Source organism: Coturnix japonica, chromosome 12 (genome assembly GCF_054131305.1).
Source record: "Coturnix japonica strain WE chromosome 12, WE-NBRP24, whole genome shotgun sequence".
Classification (NCBI taxonomy): Eukaryota; Metazoa; Chordata; class Aves; order Galliformes; family Phasianidae; genus Coturnix; species Coturnix japonica.
This window is the reverse complement of record NC_140674.1, coordinates 7,022,654-7,046,479: the sequence shown is the minus strand read 5'-3', so window position 1 is coordinate 7,046,479 and position 23,826 is coordinate 7,022,654. Positions and strand designations below refer to the sequence as shown.

Genomic DNA, 23,826 nt, shown 5'->3' with positions numbered 1-23,826 from the left:
GGGGAGCAGGATGAAGAGCTGCATTTTGCCTCCATATTTACCTTCTTCTCCACGTGTTTGCCCCGCCTGGGGGCACAACGGCTCCAACGGCGGCCGTGGGTCGTTGTGACCGTTATGGCCGTTGATCACCACAGGGAGGCACGAGCGCAGGGCTCGTATCGTTTTACCGGTGCTCAGCTGCACCGTATGAAGGAACAACAGCATGAGCAGCTCAGCTTCATTAAAAAGATCAGAGAAAATATAATCTGCTCTTTGCAAGGTTTTTCTTTTCTTTTTTTTTTTTTCTTTTTCTTTTTCTTTTTCTTTTTCTTTTTCCTTATTTTTAAATGCTTTTAAGCCTCAGTTCTCTGAAGGAAGAGTCCAAATACTGTCAAGATCAGCTGTGCTTCCAAGGCAATAGCTGAACTGATATTGGCTGTATGATTCAAAGCCTGTCACATCAGCTACTTGAGAAGCTGACATAGCATACACATACAGCATGGCTCCTTTCATGTGGAAAAGGAGAAGAAATCAAACCACAAGGCCAGCAAACCAAAGACAGAGCCAGCAAACTGTCAGAGAAACATTCTGCTTTATAATTCCATATACTATCAGCTTTTATCAGCTTCATTAGCTTCAAAACTTGCTCTGCTAAGAAGAGAAGGACTGAACTTGATACATAGGACAGCAAAGCTGCAGTGACCTGGAGAATACACTTACGCTCAGCGACACAAAGACCTTCAAAATAGGTTTCACTGTTATCATTATCCCTACTTCACCTTGAGCACCTGCTACAAATTAACAATCATCCACTTACACTGTGGAAAATGACTCTTTTTCAGTCTGCAGGCCGGAAGCCATTGGCAGCACACTTGTCTTGTTGCTGCAACTCCAAAGCAAAGGTATGGTTTTTTTCCCCATTCATTCACACTAAATCATTTTTTGTGCAACAGAAGAACACCACGAGAGGGCACCCTATTCCTACATTATCCCTAGCTCCCAGAATGCTCTTTTCAAAGAGAATCTTCTTTCTGTGCTGTTTTTCACGCAAATATTTTGCATTTAACTGCCTTCTTGGGCACTCCCAAATACAAACATGAAATAGACAGCTCAAACAAAACCATTTGACATTCCCAGTGTTCAAAGAGCATTTGAAATTAAAGCCATTATACCTACCAGAACTGAAACAAGTAGAGGACAATAAATAAATAAATAAATAAATGAGACTGCACATCAGCACCGCACTGAGATATATGTCAGCTGAATTGTAAAACATGACACATTTCAACCCAGCTACAAGTACTCAACATGGTTAAACACCGGTTTCTAAATACTGCATTCAAGGCACAGAATGTCCCAGTCCTACAATTTAAAGGCAACAACAGGATCTCAAACAACATTCCTTGAAGCAGCAGCATTTATTTCTGCTGTATGATAAAACCCTGCAATTGCTCAGATCGAGGTTTCCTATTTGGAAGGTCTAATTCATCAGTCCACCCCAACAGAGAGAGTATTCCTCAGTTCTAGGACATGTCTTTCTCCATTGCCCATGTAGATCTATGACTCAAATTCAAATATGAATCCACTCTCAGGTGCCAATTTAATCATAAATTAAGTCAAATCTTAAAACCTTGTAGCTGAGTTTGATAATTCACTGGAATTACCATTTTGTTACCATAAATAATTCAGGAAGTTGCATACATGATCTCAGCCTCGCAAATCTTTCACTTAGGTCTTCCAGAGGCATTAGAGCTGTATCAAGTCTTTATAAGAGCATATAATCACAAATTGTGCATATACAGAAGACTAATTAGCTTGCTTTCCTCTTCCTTCCCACACACATTAATAAAGAAAAATGACAGATATAACACGCCAATCTTAGGCACACGGTAATGTTTTCTGCACTTCTGCATGACTCCTGTAAATGGTCACTGAAGATCATTAGAGCTCCAACAGATATCACTCTGCAGAGCAAACTACTAAAGAACTCTTTGGACTATTTGGCACCTATTTTAGACAAATGGGTTAGTTCACATAATTTATAAAGAGTGAGCTCAGCTTTCACGTTTTGCCTTCCTTACTGCCCTCCAGCACAGACACATATGATGACTAACAGAATCGCAGAATTATCAAGGTTGGAAAAGACCTATAAGATCATCCAGTCCAACCATCACCAATACTTCCCAGTTAAATCATATCCCTCAACACAACATCCAAACGTTTCTTGAACACTCCCATGGTCGGTGACTCCACCACCTCCCAGGGCAGTGCATTCCAGCGCCTGACCACCCTGAGAAGTAATATTTCCTAATGTCCAGCCTGAATCTCCCCTGCTGCAGCTTGGAACCACTGTCTCTAGTTCTATCACTGTTTACATGAGAGAAAAGGCTGACCCCCAGCTCACTACAACCTCCCTTCAGGAAGTTATAGAGAGCAAAAAATCAAAGCATTTAAAGATGATGGTATCACCATTAAATGCTTCAGATGTTGCAGGACAGAAACAGGACTGTCAAGACATCTCTTGCTTTCTGAAAGAGTCTCTGAAGTCTGCATTTGATGCAATATCCACAGAAACTCCTGAAAAGAAAAGTGTGCTGAAAGAAGATACTGGCATGGGTAGTGGGTCAGTAAACCCAGAGAAAGTGAGGTCACCAAGTAAAAGGAAAACTCCAAGTCAGAAGTTTGAGTCAGTTAAAGTTGCATCAAACATCAAGCAGCCTTTAAAGACCCCAAAGCTGAAGCTAGAGCCAGCAGATGCCTTGTCAGGCATCAAGCAGCTCATGAAGACCCCAAAGCAAAATTCTGAAGCCACAGAGGTCTTGTCGGCCATCAAGAAGCTCTTGAAGACCCCAAAGCAGAAGTTGGAACCAGCAGAGGTCCTGTCGGGCATCAAACAGCTCATGAAGACACAGAGTGGATCCCTTGGGCTGAAAGAAAACTCCTCCAGCAGTTACACGCTTTAATTTGATATTGATGAAGTGTTTACCTGCTTCCTCTCAAATCTGGAACAGGAATACATGAGGTGAGCCAATGCAATAGTTATTAAAGCCTTAACAAAAAACACTTAGGCTTGTTACTGCTAACAGCTAAGAAAGTCAAAATAAATGTAACACACAAATTCACAAAGAGTCCCTACATTTTTATTTAAAGAAATACGTTTGAATGAAGCACTGAAAACAGCAAGTGGAATATCAAGAGTTAGAGAACCTATGCTCAGTTAGGCAGGGTTTTTTGGTGTGTGTTTGTTGTTGTTTTGTTGTTTTTTTTAATAAACCAGCACCACTGAGTCACGAGTCACAGACTTATTTCTAGACGTGTAAAAAACCCATCCCTCCAAAATTACGGAACATCTATAGCTTCTAGAAAAAACTATCGCTCAATTTACTATTCCTAAAGAGATGAAAACAGTTTGAATACAAGTTCTCATACCCACACATTGCTCAAGTTACCCATAAAAGACAGTTTATTCTTAAGTCTGTATACCCTGATCAAGGGGGAAAATGTCTGAAAGTCAGCCTTTCACAGCTCTTTACAAACTGAAGTATGAAAGATCTACTGTGTCACAAATTTACACAGTGCAGTAGCTACACAAGTCTGATCATACAAAATAAGAGCTTCTGAGCCCATAAAAATACTAAAATCAACTATAAAATTCCTAGTGTTTAGTCAAGCTGTCTCAAGCAGCCATTATATCAAATTCCAAAAACACTGATTTTTTTTGCTTGAGCATGTTCACAATGGGAAAAAGCCCAACACCTCACTGTAAAACTGATTTATAAACCTAATTTCCCATTCAGATTTAGTGGTAATATTTAGTGTTCATTATCTATTTTAATATAACAAGACCATTACATAATCATAGATTGTGTCTGTATTGTTCAAAGTGCTAAAAGTGCAGTCAGAGAACAGTTTTGTACACATTTTCCAGTACACCCTTCTCTGGCACAGGCAATGTAAGTAAGCATCTGTAGGTCTGTGAGGTCAGAAAGGCACACACTCATTTGTACATGCTCAGTTATAGTCAAGCACTTTGCTTTAAAGTCCTGTTCCTAAATATTAAAATGCTTTCTGAGTAGGGAGCATCCAGAATATCCTAGAAGCAGATGTCTGGCTTTTTATAAATACCCTGATACAGCTGCTTACATGATTACAAGATGATGGTGAAAAAAGAATGCTTTGTTTTTAAACTCGAGGTGTGGAAGTATTGCTCTGGAATATAGGGAAATGAAATCTGTGCTCTCTCACTCTATCAAGCAAAGTCTAACATTACAGTAGCTTGTGTGGTTTTTCAGTTCATGACAGTTAACACAGACAAAACACTTCCTCAGTATCTGTTCTTCTACTGGAGACCATCTACAGTTTGAATGAAAATGAAACTGAAGAATGTTCCAAGCAATATCATTTGTCAAGAAACAACAGAACTGAAATGCGCCTCAACCAGAATACAGACTTTCACCTACAGTTAAAGAAGTTAACAGTTTCACTTCCCTTTCCTACAGTGGTCTTCTACGACATGCATCATAATAACTAGTGCTGTTAAAAACTAAGAACATATCCCTCTTAACAAAGCTAACAAATTTTTCTAGCGGGCACATTGGCTTGCTGGAACGTTTATAATAATCCTTGCAAAATGAGGTCTGGAATGTGACATCAGCACCATTATACAGGATGCGGATAAAGTGTTCTTTGGGTCTCTTCCCATCCTGCCACAGCTCTAAAACTAATCTGGCAGCAAACCGTGGAAATCTGGCCTCTGTAATGCCCAAGGCACTAAGAACAGGTGACAACGTGACATCGTGTGCAGAGTGAAGAACAAATATTTCTTCTTTCTTGCCTTCTGCAATTCGCTGGAGCCGATTAACAGTCTGGTTAAGGAGAGGGTGAGTAGCCAACAGTGCGTACAGGAAATATAGTTTCTTTTCCTGTCTTTCTCTCTCATCCTCCAACTGATGTCTTTTGATTACTTTAAAGTGTTCCATACCAATGCACCCAGTTTTGGTACAGGGGAAACTGACATTGTGGCAAAAATAGCACAAAAGAGAATCTATTGGGTTAGAAGCTCTCAGTTGCCTGGTAGGAATGCCAACAATCTTTGCCATATCCACATATATTCTCTCCAAATCATTGTTCTTCACCCGTAAGCTGTACTGCCTGCGCTGTTCCTCTTCTAGGTAGTGGTTCCGCATAGGACAGTCGCAGCTTCCAGAACAAAAAATGGTGCTCCACTGATGCCTCATGTTAATTTTTTTCCAGTCAAAATCAGGCAAAAAGGTGTAAAGCAGCGCCAGCGCACTCTGCAGGGTTCGGCTCTTTCCTGTTGTCTCCAAGTAGAGCTGTTTTGCCGTCCAGTCATTCAGAAGCAGTTTATGTTTGTTTATATAAATTTCTCGCAATAGTTGTCCATTTCGCAAGTGCTGCACAACACCTGAAAGAGATTTTTTGCTTTTTAATTTCTTAAGGACGTACAACACATGATTATAATCTCTTTAGTTTGGAGGAAAATAAATAAAATACAGCTAGCAGTCTTACTGTTTAAAAGGTCTGTTAAAAACTACAAACTTCAAAATTGAGCCTCACCAATTTTTGAATACTAGAATCATAGAATGGCCTGGCTTGAAAAGGACCTCAAAGATCATCCAGTCTAAACCCCCTGCTATGTGCAGGGTAGCCAACCACCAGACCAGACTGCTCAGCACCACATCCAGCCTGGCCTTGAATGCCTCCAGTGCATCACCACCCTGTGAGTGAAAAACTTACAGCTTACCTTTAGTTCCCCTCATCATTTCCTACTGTTTGATGACAGTCCTCTGATTACCACTTCAATCCCACATTGCCTGCACCTTCCCTCTCCAAACATCTAATACTTTCCAAGCATGCTCTCCCCAAATATCTTTCTCATACTCCCCAATGTCCCCACACCACAATACTCTAAATACTCTCCAAATTCTTTCTTCTATATACTCATATCGCTGATTGGAGCGCTTTAAGTTCCTTTCCAATTCCCCTGCTCTTCTGGTATATATAAGCCACAAATTCACTAGAAAAACTGTAAAAGAATCAGATATTTCAAAGATGTTCTACTTTGATAATATAAACAAATTTGTTACATCTGAATCTTCTTGAAGTAGACTCAGCAGTTCTTTTACAGGTGAAAACTGGCAACTAACTTATTGCTCTTCAGTTCTGAGGCCTTTCTGAATCACAAAATAACCAATAAGAGAGTACCAAACCTCCCTTTGAAGGACTGTAATTTTCCACAGTGTCATTTTTCACAAGGGTGACAAAACAATTTTATTATTTGGAGTAACATCAATTAAAATTGTTTTAACTTAAAGTTGAAAGAGATGCCCGAGGGTGACTAACCTCTAACAGAGCGCAGGCAGTCTATAGAAAAGTGCTCAGTTTCTTGGACTGATACTATGTTGTGGCAGAGAGTTTAATACTTGACTCCTATCCTAGCAAAACCAACCTATGACCAACATTATGATTTTCCCAAAGAAAAGTGGTTATTAGGAAAAACAGAACCTATGTTTTCAAAGCAGATTGTGTTAACAGAGCAGAGGAAAATGTAAAGCTGCTATGGAAACTTACCGGTCTGGGTAAGCTCTCCCATTTCACAAAGAGAATGACTAGGGTAACGAGGCAGGCTGCTTAGGGTACCATCCATTTGGGCTGCAGACCCTTTGGACATGTGCTTAATGAAAGCTTCCAGCTGAGGATGAGAAGGTTTCCTAGAGAGGCAAAACAAAATGTGAAAACTTCCCAAAGTATACAGAAAAACAGCTCAAGAAAATCAAATATTCTGTCAGCTCAAAAATCTCATGGTGACGTTACTTCCCACTGACATCTGTTCTTACTCAAGATGTCTGCAGATACACAAAAGAAATCCTACTTATTTAATACCAAAGAGCAATAGGAGACTGATGTCTTGGCATGTTAAAACTATGATATCTCTAATAAAGTCATTTCCAAGGGTGTGTGTTTTTTAGTTGTGTTTTTTTTTGTTGTTGTTGTTGTTTGTTGTTGTTCTTGTTTCTTAATGATGCTTTTGTGATTTTCTATTTTTTAAATTAAATCCTTTCAGAAAAGAAAAAAAATCTCTTTAAATTCTACAGCCCTACTGCACTTTAACAATGCTGCCAAGGGCACTAAGGGTGTTGTGCTATAACTCAGGATGAAAGAACCCAACATTGCCAGACACCATGGAGGTGTCAAGCAAACTGCACTTTGTAAGTAATAACAACTGACTGTAAATATCTCCATGATGCAAAGAAAGAATACAAATGGAAAAAAGATAAAAGCAAAAAAGTTGAGGTTAACTCAGTGAAACAGAATTCAAGTCAGTGAAGGCTTAGACTCATTTCACTATTGTATGGATGTGCTGAAAATAATACCTACTAAAAAAAGACCCAAAACTATGCAACTGAAAGAGATTTAAAGTGTTAAAACAAACAATAAAAAACTGACCAAACTTCCACAACAGAACTTTACATAAGTACTATTTCCAATTTTAAACATCAACACTTAATGTGATAAATAATTTGAAAACCTGTGGCTTAAGTCCCCAGGCACCACTACATGAACTGCACTTCAAGGCTACCTTTTAAACATCATTTTATTTTTCACCTCCATGAAATGTGTGTGTTTTTATCCACACAAGCAACAATACACAGTCACCTCTTTATTTTTGTGCAGAACTAAATCAGAAACCATTCAGCAACCCATTTCTGCCCCAGACAGCTGTCATTCTAATGGGACTTCCAGCCTAAGCAGTCTATTTTGTGGATGCTCCTCACAATAAAACTATTTAAGAACAAAACTGAAGAAGTTAAATTTCAGAGAACTCCTACAGAAGTCTGAGCTTAATATTTATTGTAAGAGTTCAAACTTTGCTAGAATAATACACTGTTTTGGTACAAAACCCTCAGATCTAGACAAGCTTCCTTAATTACGGACAAAAACCACAAGAGGGAGCAACAGAACTGCTAACATATCAATAAGAGCCCAGAATCAAAATTTACCAGGACAAACATTTTCATGCTTACATAGAGGCAAAAGATAAACTCTCTTAAATGAGAAAGCACTTACTGCAAAGCTATGCTCACAGCATGTATGTACAGGAGATCTCATATGGAACAGCCCTTTAACCAATATAAAAGTAGGTCTTTGAAATTACACTATTGTATCACTTTATAAAGCTGCAGTCAACTTATATATTAAACCCATGACTGCTTCTTTATGTTATCATCTTAATATCTCAACAATTAACATTGGAGAAGCAGCGGGACATAAAAAGGTTCTCTTCCTTTTTAAATCAGTTGAGATTTTCTGTTGCAAGGCTGCGCACTATAGAGCTGAGCCCAGCTCCAGATGTGAGCTCCAAAACAATTTGTTGCACATTTTGCTGTTTTCACTGCCCCATAGTGCTAAATGGAAAAACTGAGAAAATTAACCAAAACTCATTAGCAAATAGCTTTTTAAGCCTTATTACAGATGTAGCAGGCTGAACTACTCATTTTCTACACTTTGCACGTCAAAAAGCTCTAAACACGAACAAAATGTCTGCCACAATTTCCTGTAAATCTTATTTACTTCATTAGCAAATCCCGCAAACACATGTATCACAAAGCTGAAAAAAAAAGGAACTGCATAACTATTCTGTTCCTTTTGCTGCATTCTGTTGGAACCAAACCTGTACCAGTGAAACAGTCAATGCTCACTTGATTAGGTGCATTTTTAGGTATACTCATTTATCTTTTCATCTATGTATGTATATGTAAGTTACTTAACTTCAGATGTATTTATTTTCAAGTAAGCACAAGTTAAGCATCTCCTTGAAAAAGCACACAATGGAACATGACTGGTAGATGTATTTTGAACATAAAACACGAGCTCACTACTTGTTAAACGTTACTCAAGGGGAGGGGATCAGACAACAGACAAGTCATTCTGCCTAAAGGGGACAGACATGTCTGGTTATAACACACCTCCGCACCTAATGTAATTCTACACATGCAACACGGTTGTGAATATACCAGCAGTTCTCCCAATTAACCCCATGCAACCAAGTAAACAAATTTTGCTGTGATGTAAAGTAACTTTTTGGTTGGTGGGTTTTATATGGTTGTTTGCTTTACAGCACTACTCCAGCTAGTAGCTAACAAATGATTCCCTTCCCCACCCCAAGATTTCTCTTATTTAGAATATGAATCCTCCTGTAGAATTGGCCAATTTACAGATGCCGCAGGAGATGGAGTATCTAGGCAACACAGCTAAGACTGCTGGGACTGCTGGAGCTGAAAGCAAAGAAAATTACTCATTTGTATAGTTGAGAAGACCAAAATATCCTTAAAATTGCATTTCCATTGAAGTCAGCAGAAAATAAAAGTGGAATAAAAAGACATCTAGTGTAATTTGCTGGACGTTATGGCAGGGAAGTATTGCATTTAGGAATGTATTAACATAATAAATAATTCAAATTGGTTAGAACAGGGAACGGCGTATTATTTACCATCACTAGCAATAGCTTTTTTCTCATTTTGAACAATTCTTTTCTATTTTTCCAAACTATTAAATTGCATACTAATTATTTATTGTTGCAAAATACATTTTTTTTAACCTGTAACAAAAACATTGTTTCTTTTTGCTTGTATACTACACCCAACATACCTTCTTGTTATTTTCAAATAAACACTGGAATAATAGGTCCCAGATTTAATAGTGCAGTTTTCATGCATTAACATGGACTAACATTTAAATTGCTCCTTCAATATTTAAATATTCCGTGAAGGTCTTAACAAGCTTTAAACAGACGTCATACTCCAGCATCACTGCTACAAGTGCGCATAGAAAGAAAATCATATTGCACAACTATTTGAAGTTTATGTTTATTTCTGCCAGCAACAGAGCTGACATCTCTCAATATGAAATTTCTTTTTCTTTTTGAGGTTTAGATACCAAAGCAGAAAAAATTTCTTTTTCTGCTGAGAAGCTGACTTAGCACAACAAAGTCAGAAACAGAATCATAGAATCACAAGGTTGGAAAGGACCTACAAGATCATCTAGTCCAACTGTCCTCCCATTGACGTAGCTACAGCAAACCACTACACCATTAAACCATGGAGTATCACAGTGAGCATGTGCACATTGACACCTTGAAGTCTGCTAAGAGATTTTATGTGATTGCCATAATGGCACAGCATTGTCTCAGAAACACATGAAAATAGAAATATTATATCTTTATATAAACTCAGAGGTATGAAAACTGAACTCATGCAGCTCAACTTCAGGCTCACACATACTATACAGCTAAGCCTCATTTCTTGTATAGCAGCAGAGAAACTTTCAAATAGGACATTTTTGCCAACCTGGCCCCTTTCAAGACTTTGTTGTCGTTATTTAGGAACTGCAATGGGAGACAGTGAGGCTTTCCACTCCTAGATAAAGTGGAGCTCACACTGAGTGCATGGAAGCCTCTTCTGGTAGAAAACTAGCTCTCTGAGCTCAGTAACTTTGCTTAATAAATATTTTAAAATTTAAGTTACAGCATGAAGACAAATGTCTAATATTCCATCATCCCTGCCAGACTGGACAGTTAATTCACCAAGGAAGAAAAAAACAGTCCATGTTTCTCATGGCTATTTGTCTCAGGACCACTAAGAAAAATACTGCCATTTGTTTGTATTGTCTATTTGTGAAAGATTTCCCTCCCCTGTTTAGTTTAACACTCTTTCCTACCAAAGCTATTGGAGGATTACTAATACAGTAGAAATTGAAAAAAAAAAAAAACAACTAATTCTTGAGACCAATTAATAAGCATCCGTTTATTTAAAAGTTAAAACTCAATTGTTAATCAAACAGAAAACTACTTGTTAGCAGGTACAGATGCTTAGCAGAACCGAGAAGAGGTGAAGTTTTTATTCTTCTTACCTCTGTTATGCACTGTGCTGCCCTCTCACAGCAGAGCACTCTGGAGTTCTGCACATCTATATGCCTCAAAGAACCCATGGAAGTAGACATGAATATGACTGAGATCGATTCCCCCTCAAACCCCATTTAAATATGCAATGAGACTTCTGTTAGCAAATGCTGAATTCGCAGGAGCCAAGAGGACCTCCTAACAAGGAGCTGCAGAATCCTCAGTGCATCACTGGCTAAACAAATGCAGCCAAGCCAGGCACATGCCAAGCTTCAGATAAAGGAAGATCTTTTTGCAATCTTATCACATCAGATACTGTCCCCTAACCACACCAAAGGTAAATTATTTATTGTTCCCAACAAGATTTTCCCGTGATGTTCAAGTCGTCAAAATAAGTGTTAGGTGAGAGTATATTTATTCATAGAAGTCTTGCAGTCTGTACATTCTTAAACTCTCCATTGACCCAGCCAACTTCTCTTCTGAGTCTCCAGTGAAGCCAGAAGAGACTCAGATCTTTCTTCACCTAACTGTGGTCTGACTTATGCTGTAACCTCACTACAAGGGAAATCCACACCCTTCCTTCAGCTCACAATATACTACTTGACTCTAGCACACTTTTTCATTTTTCTGGCAACCAAACCTAAAATTCTTCATATCAAACATTAAATTTGGATACTTGTTGCAAAGCTTTTTTTATGATTAACACCAGCAGCTCTAAGAGTGCCTAGAAATATCTGCCAGTTAAGCAGGAGTGCTATTAACTAAGAAAATGCTTGAAAGGACTTCCAAATACTGTCATGAAAAGCATTTCTTCTCCCTCTCAGATAAAAATTCAAAGACTATATATTGCATCCATGTTGCTTTTGACATTTGATGTCTAAGGCACAAAGGGAAGTATGTAGTTTATTTATTCTCCCAAAAAGCAAACACTACAATGAACAGATTTTCACTAACACCATTCAATTAATTTCACTGGGGACAAAAGTATACAAATTATTCAGTTCCCCTTGGAAATTTGCATCTAGAACAATAAAAATAATACTATTACTTTAAGCCTTGGATGGAAGAAATCTCCAAGGCATTTAATCCATTTGCTTACATTTACTCCACAGTTAGATGTCACAATCCATAACTCAGAAAACCAAAGCACAACTTTGAGGCTATTCTGCATATCTATTAGAAGTCCAAGAGGCTGTAGCATAATCTGCTTAATTAATGAATTCCATCAGCTGAATGCCAAGTCAAATAAAGAACAGACTGGGTATGAGCAGCATACCTATCTGAAACTAATGTTCAGAAAGCTTAAACAAGCCAGACCTATAATCATGCATCCCAACTTAATTACACAGCATAAAGAAACCTTCAGTTCAAAGGTAGCAATTATAGACCTTCTAATACTCTCTAAATAGGTACGTTTGCAATCAAGTACCAAATTTACATCATAAAGGAATATAAGCCTGAAAACCAAACGCAGCAAATAGATTCCTGATGTTAAAATAATAAATATTCCATTCAAAACAATGATAGAAGTGTTAACAATTCTAGCTTTATTCAGAAATGTCAGCTGTAACACATCAGGTCACAATGGTACAGAGCCAGCTCCTTTAATCTGCTGCCCTTTCAAAGTCAGCCAGAAGATCCATAAACTTTGTACACAAGAAACCAGTTATCGTAGATCTTCATTCATGTGGTAGTGAACGGTGGTGGATATATCATTTGTAAACTGATGTTCTAATGCTTCATAAATTGGTAACAGCCAGGGGAATCTACACTACTGGCCTCACATCCTGACATTATGCCCTCTTAAATACATGACTTGGTCACTCTGCTGTCAGTGTCAAAAGATGCACTACCTCCTTGCTTTTTATGTTTAGTTATCCTGGTTTCACATTCTTCACGTTGTTCTTTGCCTGAAACTGTAGAAATAGCTATAAAGGTTCTTCTACAAATATGAAACCAAGGCACTGTAATATGGAGAAATACAGCAACTCACCCAATACTGTCACTTGCATTTAACATCTTTGCAACAGGGATTTCTCACTTTTTAACGTGATACATTGAGTAAGCTCAGAGTATCAGATCTGTAAGGATTCCAGCAGGGATCTGTATCACACTCCTTTACTTGGTATATTGTTCTGAAAATAATCTCAAAGGGTGGTCATTAAAAATGTTATCACAGCTAACAGCAAAACATTCCTTTTCATCTTGTCGAAAAAATTAATTGGCCACACAACTCTATGGTTTGCCATCTTGTCTTCAGTCTATTTTGCATACCAAACATAAAACAACTAGTTAGCTTGCAGTGGGTGCGGAACACTGCTAGGCTTGGGTAGCTCTCAGATAATTCAAACTTCCCTTGAAAGATATTAGAGAAGATCAGGGAATGCCATTTCTTAACAGAACAAACACTTCAGCTGCAGTATGAATGGAGAAGAAATCAACATGAAAGTAGATGAAAGATTTTTTATTTTAATTGTACCGTGTAAAACGTCCCATCCAATGGAACATCATCAGTTTTACAGTACAGTTCAGTAAGATATTTAGGTTTGTGTTCATTATGGGCACTGCAAAAGAAATGCATTTCAAATATTGAATATTTGGCTTTTCTCAGTTTCTTATTTTGATACATGCATCTAACAGCTAAGAAAAGAATACAGACATACAATCTAAACATAGTGAAATTAGAAGCTTTTTGACTTCTAAATTCAAGTGCTGTGTTCCCTACAAAAAAGCAGATTTCTTTCATCTGTTTTTCCATCACATTTTACTCTTTTAAATGAAAGTATCCTTTTTCACATACATGTGAGGAATATCGTATATGATTAAGAGCAAACAAAGCCTATCAACTTTCTTTTATTTCTTAAAACAAGCCCAGATCTTCAAAAGACTTAATTTTTCTAATACTTCCACCTACATACACTGATGGGCTAAAACTGCTCATGCTTTCAAAGTTTTATAGGGTCATCCGGTGTCATAACTGTAGTTTCGACAAAGATACAGTTATGTTTCAATTACTTGTCCCAGAATAACATTAGAACACAAGCTGCAATGAAGACAACACTGCAAGTCTTGCTAATTTCAGGACATGGATCACAAAGGCAATTTCTTTTATCTTTATAAAGATAAATATCATAAATACTCCTGATCACAGCAAGCTACTAAAATTCTAAGGAACATGGCTCATGAAACCATCAAAACAAGAAGCACACATTTGGTTTATCTGATACTGAGAAATGCATTTTCTGCATGTCATTATATTTTCAGTATGACAGAGTGAAGGCACTCCTGAATAATTCTACACCAGAAAAGCAAGAACATTATTTCTTTACAGAAAGAGACTGCAACACTATTCTGGGAGAAAAAAAAAAAACAACAAGTATTTATGGGATATCAGCACCACTTTGTACACTGGTAGATCAGGAAGCCTATTAAGCCCTTTCCCTCTGTAATGCATACATGTACACAAAGCAGATGCAACTCCCAGGTCACTGAAATCACCACACATTTAAATGACAGACACAAACATCTGCCAGTTTTCAACAATGAGTGGTAACTACATTATATGTGTAGCTTCCAAATAGCAAACAGTGTACTTCCTTTAGCTTGAGTTTTAATAATTAAATGTATATCACTCCCCCTCCCCCACCCCGAGAAGTTTGAGGCAGACCATTAACTTAAGGGGAATCTCTGATAAATTATATCATTTCACTTTTCCTGCAGTAGTGACATATTTGTGCTTACACACAGGATACACGGTTAACTGAAAGAGAAGTGATTCTCAAACACTGCACCGACATTTTGAATAAATCCAGAAGTTTACCTAAAGAAAGCTAACTAAATAATTAAATAGTTTTTGCTTTTCTTTTTCTTTCTTATTTTCTTTTTAATAGAAACATAACAAATTTATTCTGTTTCATAGGCTATACTGTACACCAGTCACAGCTTTTTTTCCTCCCATCTCCTTCAATGCATCATAAGACAACATCAGGAGCCACACCACACTTTAAGCTGCAAAAATTGTTTCCTGGAGAGGAACAAAATAATTATAAAGCAAAACATGCATGTAGCAATGGTAAAAGCAAAAAAAAATTTACCTGTTAGGCAGCAACGTACAGTCAATGTCAGGTCTTTTTGTTTTGGGAATGGCATATAATGGATATCTATCTCCATGTCGAATCAACACTTGAACTGACACTAGCTTAAAATAATGGGGTGCATAGCCTATAATGAAAAAAAGAAAATGTAAAAAAAAGTGAATATTAACAAAAAAATTGTGATGGAAAAAGTACATCCAAAGTTCAGCAGCCACAAATGATATTGTTTAAGCACCATTCTCTGTCAACACAGTAACGTAACCCCACTTTCATAACACCTATTCCTGACCTCTATTGTAATGAGCATCACGCAGCAAGCTTAATTAGGAGTTTATTGATATATTAGCTTGCAATTTCATATTTGTTAATGGGATACATACATGAGGGGGTTAACTCAAACTAAATGCTGCAGCCACTACAAGGTACATGTTTCTTCTAGCTCACTTGTAATAAACAGTAAAAATATTAGTTATCTTTAAAGACTCACACTCTTTAATTAAAGAGTTCCAGTTGAACACTGAGCGACAACAGATCCACTTCCAAAAGGCAAGAAATCAGAGAAAATGCAAGAGAAGAGCAGTGCATTTTGAGCAGTTTAACAATACTCAGCAACTGGCTGACATTTGCTATACCTTGCTCCAAGCAATGAAGAACACCAACAATGCACAAAGTCATCACTGCCATTAAATCACCATTTGCAAGCACGAAGCTTACCTTCCATGCTACGTTCAGCAATGGTAGGAATATTGCAGTAAACACGAGCTTCGTAAACAGGATCTATTGCAGGAGGTTCTGTCAGCAAATCAGGCATTATTCTCTTTCGGCTCTTAGGATTCAACCCATCTTCCTTGATGGGGTTCACTGGGATTAAATGCACTGAAAGACACAAAACGTGCACAGTATACCTTTAGGAGAATTTAATGACATGCCTAACTAAGCCTTTAAAAATAATAATAATAAAGTGAAAGCTGATTTTTGTTGTGAACTTTTCACATTTTTCCATAGTCCAGAAGACAAGTCCAGAATTTAGCAACTTCATTTGGCCAACACCACAGGAATCCATCTCAATGAAGAACAACTTTGCTTTTTGCATTCCTGAAGCTGGCTTTTCCTGTCACTCTCCCAAGAAGCACCAAGAGCATGAACCAGAAAGAAAAGATCCATTACAGGCCCAACTGTCCCTCATCACTTTCGCTTGAAAACTTATGCTGAAGGACACCATGCAAAAGATGGCACAGTTATGGTGACACTACAAACCATTTGGTAAACAAAGAAATGGAGATTCTCTGACTGAATTTGAAGGAACTAGACTGTTCACCATTTCCCTTACAAATTCTTCCCCCTTACTTGGCTACCTCGCCAGCCTTAAATAATCTGACATTTAAAGACAATATACACAAAATACAACTGAGATCATTATAACAAAAAAGGTAATTAGAAAGAAATGCAGTTCATGCACTTCAGACATGTAGAAGCATGCCTCTATAAAATTTGTATTTCAGGCCAGAGTTTTACTGACAAAGCCTTTTTGGGTTGCTCTGATGTGAAAGCACTAGTGAATTTACAAGCCTCTCAAGACTACATTTGTAATAACAAATGCTCTTCCCCCTACTCCCTCCCCAGATTTTTCTAGCATTTGAAGAAGATCAGGTTTAGAAGTGAAAACAAGGAGGAAAGCTGTTAGTATTTTTGCTACTATTTATCTTTGTGGGGAAGGGGAAAATGGGAAGGGAGAAGAATAGACAAGAAAAAAATTCAGAGCTCCTTGCCTTTCAGACCTAATTTTAAGGGTGAATTTATTCTACAATATAGAGCTGTATACGCAAAGAAAACAGTGAAACATACACAAATTCTAAGAGCACATAGTTGTTAATGCAGCACGGCATTCTTCATTCTTACCCTACAAATTGCTACTTTAAATATTTTATTGTAATTCCTCCTTGCACATCAAAACCAGAATTCAAGCATTTTCCATGGCCTTGCCAGCACTGTTGTCAAAGCTAATATCCACAGTGCACACTGACTTCAATCCTTTCTTTTAGCTGTTTCACATTTTGCATGACTGCCCACAGGACTGGTCTTGGTGAGAACATTAAACTGTAATTTTGACTTTGGCCATTTAGGCTGCAGAGCTCAGCTGCAATTCCAACATTCTATTTTAATTTTATCTTAAAAAAATAAAAATAAACTAATTAGCTCCTTCCATGTCAGGACTGTTGTATGTTAATGGAAGATGTTGCAAACCACTGATGAAATAAACTATTAGTAACCCAAAGCCTTGGCGGTATTGGTTAGAGGTGGACAACTGTGTTTTAAAGGGTACTTGCAGCAAATTTGTGTTTGGAATACAAATCCCAAACCCAAGAAAGTGTTACAGCAGCTGCTGCACTCTGCAAATAAACAGCATTACAGTAGGTGGCCTGAAGAGTATAAATGGGAAATTACAGTAGTTATGTTATATTGGTCAAACACTAGGAGCAAGAACTTTCAGCTTTGTGTTAACAATTTTCTCTATCCCAAAAATGTAGAGCTGGCTTTAGTACTCATGGAATTATTATAACTCAGCTTTAACTCATGAGTGTTTTGGATGATAGGGAAAAACCATACACTGATAGCAAGAGCTCAGGACTCTTGTGCTAACATTTGGTTGGGAGATTCAAAAGCAGAATAAGGAACTTAACTTTTGACCTGAGGCAAACACAAATAACAGAACAGACCACATCTTTGCATTAATGCTACTTAGCCATGACACAGATGCATATCTTCCCAGCAAGACCAACTACATAGCAATCATGAGATCAAATATTTGATTCACAGATAGCAACATCTCACTTCTCATCTACCTAGTCTAAGGTACTTTAACACTACCGGACAAATTTAAGAACAGGAAGCACTTAATCTTGCAGAAAAGACACTACTCAAAATATTAGAGATCAAATTAAAAGCAAAAATTGCACCTACCAGAATATGACAATATATTTAGATTACAAAACCTACTGACAACACACTCTAAAGGGACTCTATGAAGTTCTGAAGTTTTATGAAGACTCTATGAAGGAAGAACCACAGCAATTATGGGTGCAAAATAATACTTGTGGACCAGAAACTGAATCACAGATTAGGAATAACAATAGTTGACATAGTTAACAAGAAGTTTATAAAAACTGCCCTAAGTCCTAAATGCTGCTGCTAACAACAATTATTGATTACTTCATAAAAGCTGGTAAGCATTACCCTCATAGTTCAGTGAATAAGCTTGGATTACACCAGGGAGAAAGAAAGGAAAGAGTTTCCAGACTGAACTGCTACCAGCTTGTCCTCTTCCAAGTACATCAAAGAGGGAGGGAACTCAAGCTTCTAAACCTGAATCCAGCTGTGGCACAACCATATTACCTTCATTTCTGAAGATAATTGTCTTAAATGACTCAAATTGTTTATAGGTTTCATAATCAAGAAGATCAAAAAGTTCTAGATGCCTATACAAGCACTGCCATTACATACAGTATTTACTTTCAATACACGTGGAATAACACATATCAGAAGAAATCAACAAAACCATCTACACAGATACCTGGGTTTTCTATTTAACCATATTAAACTGCAACAACAACAACAAACAAACAAAAAAACACATAATATCTGCACATCAGTTTATCCAATCCACTGGAAACGTAAAAAAAAACATGAGTATATATATGTAAATTATTTCAGAAGGCAGGAAAAACTAGGCTGTAGACAGATGAATTTCAGTTGGAAAGATGTTTTCCATTTGCTCAGCTTTACTATTGTGAACCAAGGAGCCCACCCAGAAAGACTGTTCCTCCTGCTGCAACAGAAGCTTAGTTTGTGCTTTCCTTCTGGTAGCAATTGCATCACGTGGAGCAGCTGCTCAAAGCTCTCTGAAGATCGGATGGTCTCCCTGTATCCCAGTACTTCTCTGCTGCAATAATCCCACCTCTGTCTCCCAAGAGGGGGTTTCTGGTCCATATGTAACAACACATCTACAAGTAATACTGGACTGACACAGCTCAGAGTAAGAAAAAACACTACTCGTATGGAATTAAACATTATCTTGTTCCAAGCTCTGTTCTTCCAGATGTAAATCATTACACGATCAGAATTGTATTATACTATTTTCATATGGCTTTTTATAGCTTAGCACTATTTTATATGACTTGTTCCATTGGTTCAACATGCACTTCCTCAAAGCAGAAGTCTGACAGCACAAATATAATCATACTACTGCTGTACCTTCCCAAACCCATGTTTTCACAACAACAGGAATATAATGTAAAACAGATTAAACACATGATTTTGATGTATGTGCTTCTCCCACACCCCCAGCAGTTAATGAAATTGATTTGAAAGATATTTATTAACAAAGCCTGATGACCTTAAATAAATAGTTGGAAATATTCATTTTGATAAAGCTGTATCTAAGAGAAAGTAAAAGACTTGCAGAAACACTAAGATGGAAGCAACTGTAACACAGCTCCGGTGGTGCCAAATTAAAACTGTGCAAAACACGCAATAAACTAAACACATAGACTGGTATCAGACAGAAGTAAAACTTGATAGGACAAAATGCAGTCCTGTGAGAGACAGACACACACTGCTCCTGTGGTAGAACAGCCAACCACTGTTGTACACTCACTCCTTCAGGAATTTTTACAACACCAAATTCAAATACAATTTTCTTTGTCAAAGTCAAAAATAAGAGGGAACAAGTACAAGGTCAGTGGAGCTATCAAGCTTTCATATAAATTGTTTTTTTTCACTCTCTTGATACATTAAGAATGGACAGTTTAATTAAGGAGAAAATGTTGAGTAATTTATTTCAAAACAAGCAAGTTACCCTACAGAACCTGAAAACAATTTTAACTTAAGATAAAAGTTTGACTAAGAAATATCTTTATGAACCAAACCAGTGGTGTCTCCTCTAATACAACACAGAAACTGTAAGCACAACTTCTTCAAAGAGTAAGTAGCTCATCTGTCTGATTTGCACACACACATACACATCAATTCCTGCATGCTAGAAAATACACCAAAATAAGATCAATTAGAAAAGTTGTCTCTAAGTAAGAAAGAGAATCACTCAAAGGTAATTTCAGCATAATGATCATAATTTCTACATAGCAATCAGTCCTGGAAAAACACTGAGTTTATCAAATCAGCTATTTTGTTCACCCTTCCAAGCAGGAAGCCTGTCTGACATGAACGAGGACTAGCAAGCTGACCTCAATTTGACAGAATTTAATACAGCAGAGAACCAAACACAGAGCGCAGTTCATGTAGAAGAAACGCCAAATTAAATTCATTACCAGCTTCTCTCCCTCCTGCAGTCCTAGTTTCTTCCATGAAGAAACAAAAAGGTATCACCACTGTTCATCCAAAAGAAACTTATCTATGAGAAAGAAAAAAAACCACTCCAATATTTACCAAAATACAGAAAGATAGGCAATAAAACCATTCGCCACTTCTGTTTTCCTTTGTAACTCCAGCCTGTCTTCTGAGAAGCAGCACAAGTAGCCATGTTAGCTTCAAGTAAGCAACTAACCGGGAACCTGAAGTTTTCATCTGTCGTAAGACAGAAGGTTCTTTCAGGTCTATGCAAGCAGGCTATTTCAAACAGTCACATGAAAATGAAGCCACACAGCAGAAATGCAAAAACAACCAAAGGAGGTAAACCTTATGCTAAGGGATAAGGAAAAGTAAATACATGTGTCAGCAAACACAAAAAGTTACTTATTCATCTTAGAACTTTTCTTCCCCGTCCCCTTTTTGCTCCTAAAAGGGCACTAAGAAGGCTGTAAGGTAGAGAGAACACCAGCTTCTAGAGTTCTGATGAATGTCAAGCTGGCACAGCACCCACCCCCACCCCCCAACAAATAAAAAGAAGATATGAAAAGATTGTTGGAAAGACTGGTCAGGAATTCTTCAGAACAAATTAGATGGGGAAAAGAGGAAAATATGTACAACAACAAAACCAAGCTGGAAAAATAGATAAGACACACACAGGCTAAATGAGGGGTTTGTAACACAAGACTGAAGGCACAAAGCATCAGTTTAGAAATGAGGCAGCCTGGGAGCAGCGCTGCAGTAGCTCTGATATTCTGTCACCCCAGGGCTGACTCCCACCATCCTGCTCTCACATCTGAGGAGTGCACCCCTAAGGTCACTTCTACAGCTTGTGACTACAGACATGTTGGAACATCAGTGAAGTGTGAATGAACACAACTGTGCGACACAACCCACCCTTCTCATTTTATTCTTCTGTACAGTTAAACACAGATTTGCACCTCTAATGGAACACTGTACTAACAGTCAATGTTGTTATCCACAATATAAAGAGGCACAAACACAAATATACCATATACCTGAATACTGAGTGAACACACAAACAAAAGGCTTATTACCTCCACAGCACTTAAACTATCAGATATCATTAAGAAAAACAGGCATAAAGATCTTTTAAAAGCTTCCTAAATTTGTGAACACACAGCTCAGAAGCATAAAATACTATATATGTCTACACTGAACCTCTGAAAAGGTGACAGTCCCATCATTGTCTGTCCCTTAACCACACACATCTGAACCTACTTCTTTCTTCAAGTGTCTAGTTCCTTTAGCAATAATCCTTCTATTTTCTCCATGTCTACAGTCTTCTGCCTGTTCAGGAACAAGTGGAACAAAGGGCCCCAGAAGCACAGATGTTTCTCTGCAGAAAGCCCTCTATGCAATTGCTGCCCTTTCTACTACAGCTTAGGCTCTGAACTTCAAGGCTTTCTTCCCACAGTGCTGCCAACAGCTCTGCGTGCTACTGAAGGGAAAAAAGGGAAGGAAGCAATGGGGGAGGTGGGCAGCAGAAAGAAGAACAGCAGGGATGTGGGGAGTCTAAAATTCTAACCCAGGAATAACAAAAAGCTCTTCTGCAATGAACCCTTGAACATTCCTTGGAGGATGTTTTTTCCACAGTAATTCCACCAGCAACAGTATGGATCTCAATGCCCCATATGCACAACTTTTTTGCAACAGCAGCTGGGCAGCAGAGGTAAGCACTTCACTTTTAACAGGCTTAAAAAGACTGTGAAAATCTGAAAGCAGATAACCCAAAGTACAAACTCATCAACCTCATCACACATTCAGGCAGTAATTTGTAACCTCGTGGTATACACAGAAGAATCAAATGGGAGCAAACAGATCACAGATTCATCTCTGCAAGTCCCCAAAAATTTGAAGCATTCAGTGCTATTGGCACTGAGTTAATTTTGGACTGGGATGTGCACATTCACATACACCTACCTGACATACAGTCAGCTTCTGACTTTCTGCTGTTCTTCCTTCTTTAAGAGAAATCACAGTAATTCTGGCAGTTTTCATGGAGTCTGCTGACTTACAGCACCATTTTATTTACTGTCAACAACCTACATTTCATCTTCAAAGGAAGACGGTGCCAAAAAGATTCAGGACAAACATTTGAAAGTGTAGCAACCAAACAGAAGGAATTTAGGTCTTACTGAACAAACACTCTTTGAGTCTGTGCTTCCAATCAAAAGTGCTAAAAAAAAAAAAACAAAAAAAACAAAAAAAAACCAATAAAGCCTTTGGAGCAGCAACTTTGAATACATGCACTTCATACTGCAGAAACACAGACTTCTGCAACGGCCCTTCTACCATATGCTGATACCAGAACACCACAGCTGAAAATCCCAGCTCCCTCCACACAGCCCTGGAGAGCTCAGACTTCAAAACTAAACACAGTGGGGCTGGGAGCAGAGAGGTGTGTATAAGCGAGTCATTCTCTTCTAACTGGAAAAAATACTGATGGAAAATTTGAATCAATATGTAGGACAAACAGATTTTGTTATGGAATTGTTTGTTTGTTTTTTTATAACCAGTGAGAAAAGTTCAGCATTGCTTCAACTGATCATTCACAACCAAAGCACCGAGCAGTGCCTGGAAGAGAAGATCAGCCACTAACACACGTTGCACGACACAGCTTTTACAGCTGTCACATACTGTTCTACCAGCACTTGTCTGAGAAAGGAAAAGGGACATTCAAATTAAGGTACATGACTGTGTGTTTCCCACAACTTCAACTGAAGCGTTGCATCTTAAGTTTTAATTATCCAAAAGCACCACTTGGGTAGAGACCCATAGAAAACACAAAGTACCACACCACAAGAACAGCAAAAACCCAGATGGCAGCTTGCACAGCTCTGTGCTGCCTGTCAGAGCAACCACACTGCTGCACCTCCATTACTTGGTTTCAACATTAAGTTACCATCAGACTGTGAGAAACCATTAACTAAAGACACATTTGCTGCCAGTAAATACTAAATGTAAGGATGTTTCATCTATCTTTTGAAGAAGGTCAAAGAAATCAGAAGAAAAGTTACAAAAAAACCCAACATACGCAATGAAGAGGAATAGAACTGACTGTTTTTCAGCCCCCAGTACAAATACAACAAATATATTTAGGTTTCCCTGACGCATTTTCTCTGACATTCTATATAACTTCAAGAATATTACCTGCCAAAAGCTGAAATGGACATATCTACTGCAAGGATAAAATTTAACAAAAAGCTACTTTGGGTTTTTCCTTGTTTATCTTTATTTTAAGAACTGAGATAGTTCCTTAATCTTTGGTTATTTTTGCTTTGTTCTGCAGTATCTTGTCTGTAATATGCAGCAATTTTCTCCCTATAAGCCAGAACCACTTGTTATCGTGCAACTAAGTAAAAACACTGCTTTCTCTTCTTAAAGTGGAGGAAAAATCAGTTTTCAGAAGCACCCTGTATGTCATGTGCTTACTGACAGGAAATGGAAATT

General features: G+C 37.9%; 1 protein-coding gene across 8 annotated transcripts in view; it reads right to left on the bottom strand.

Moving 5' to 3' along the window:
* Positions 1-3,097: 3,097 nt before the first annotated feature.
* Positions 3,098-23,826, bottom strand: part of PXYLP1 (2-phosphoxylose phosphatase 1) — a 90,445-nt gene continuing 69,716 nt past the window's right edge. For 7 of the 8 annotated variants that reach the window (XM_085513530.1, XM_015871248.2, XM_015871250.3 and 4 more), the window contains 4 exons: positions 15,706-15,867; positions 14,992-15,118; positions 6,571-6,710; positions 3,098-5,404 (listed from right to left, as the gene is read on the bottom strand). In XM_085513530.1, the coding sequence (XP_085369656.1) occupies positions 4,473-5,404; positions 6,571-6,710; positions 14,992-15,118; positions 15,706-15,867 (1,361 nt within the window). In that variant the 3' untranslated portion in view covers positions 3,098-4,472. Of the gene's footprint in view, positions 5,405-6,570; positions 6,711-14,991; positions 15,119-15,705; positions 15,868-20,433; positions 20,552-23,826 lie in introns of those variants that run through there. The other variant, XM_085513528.1, reaches the window with a different exon arrangement.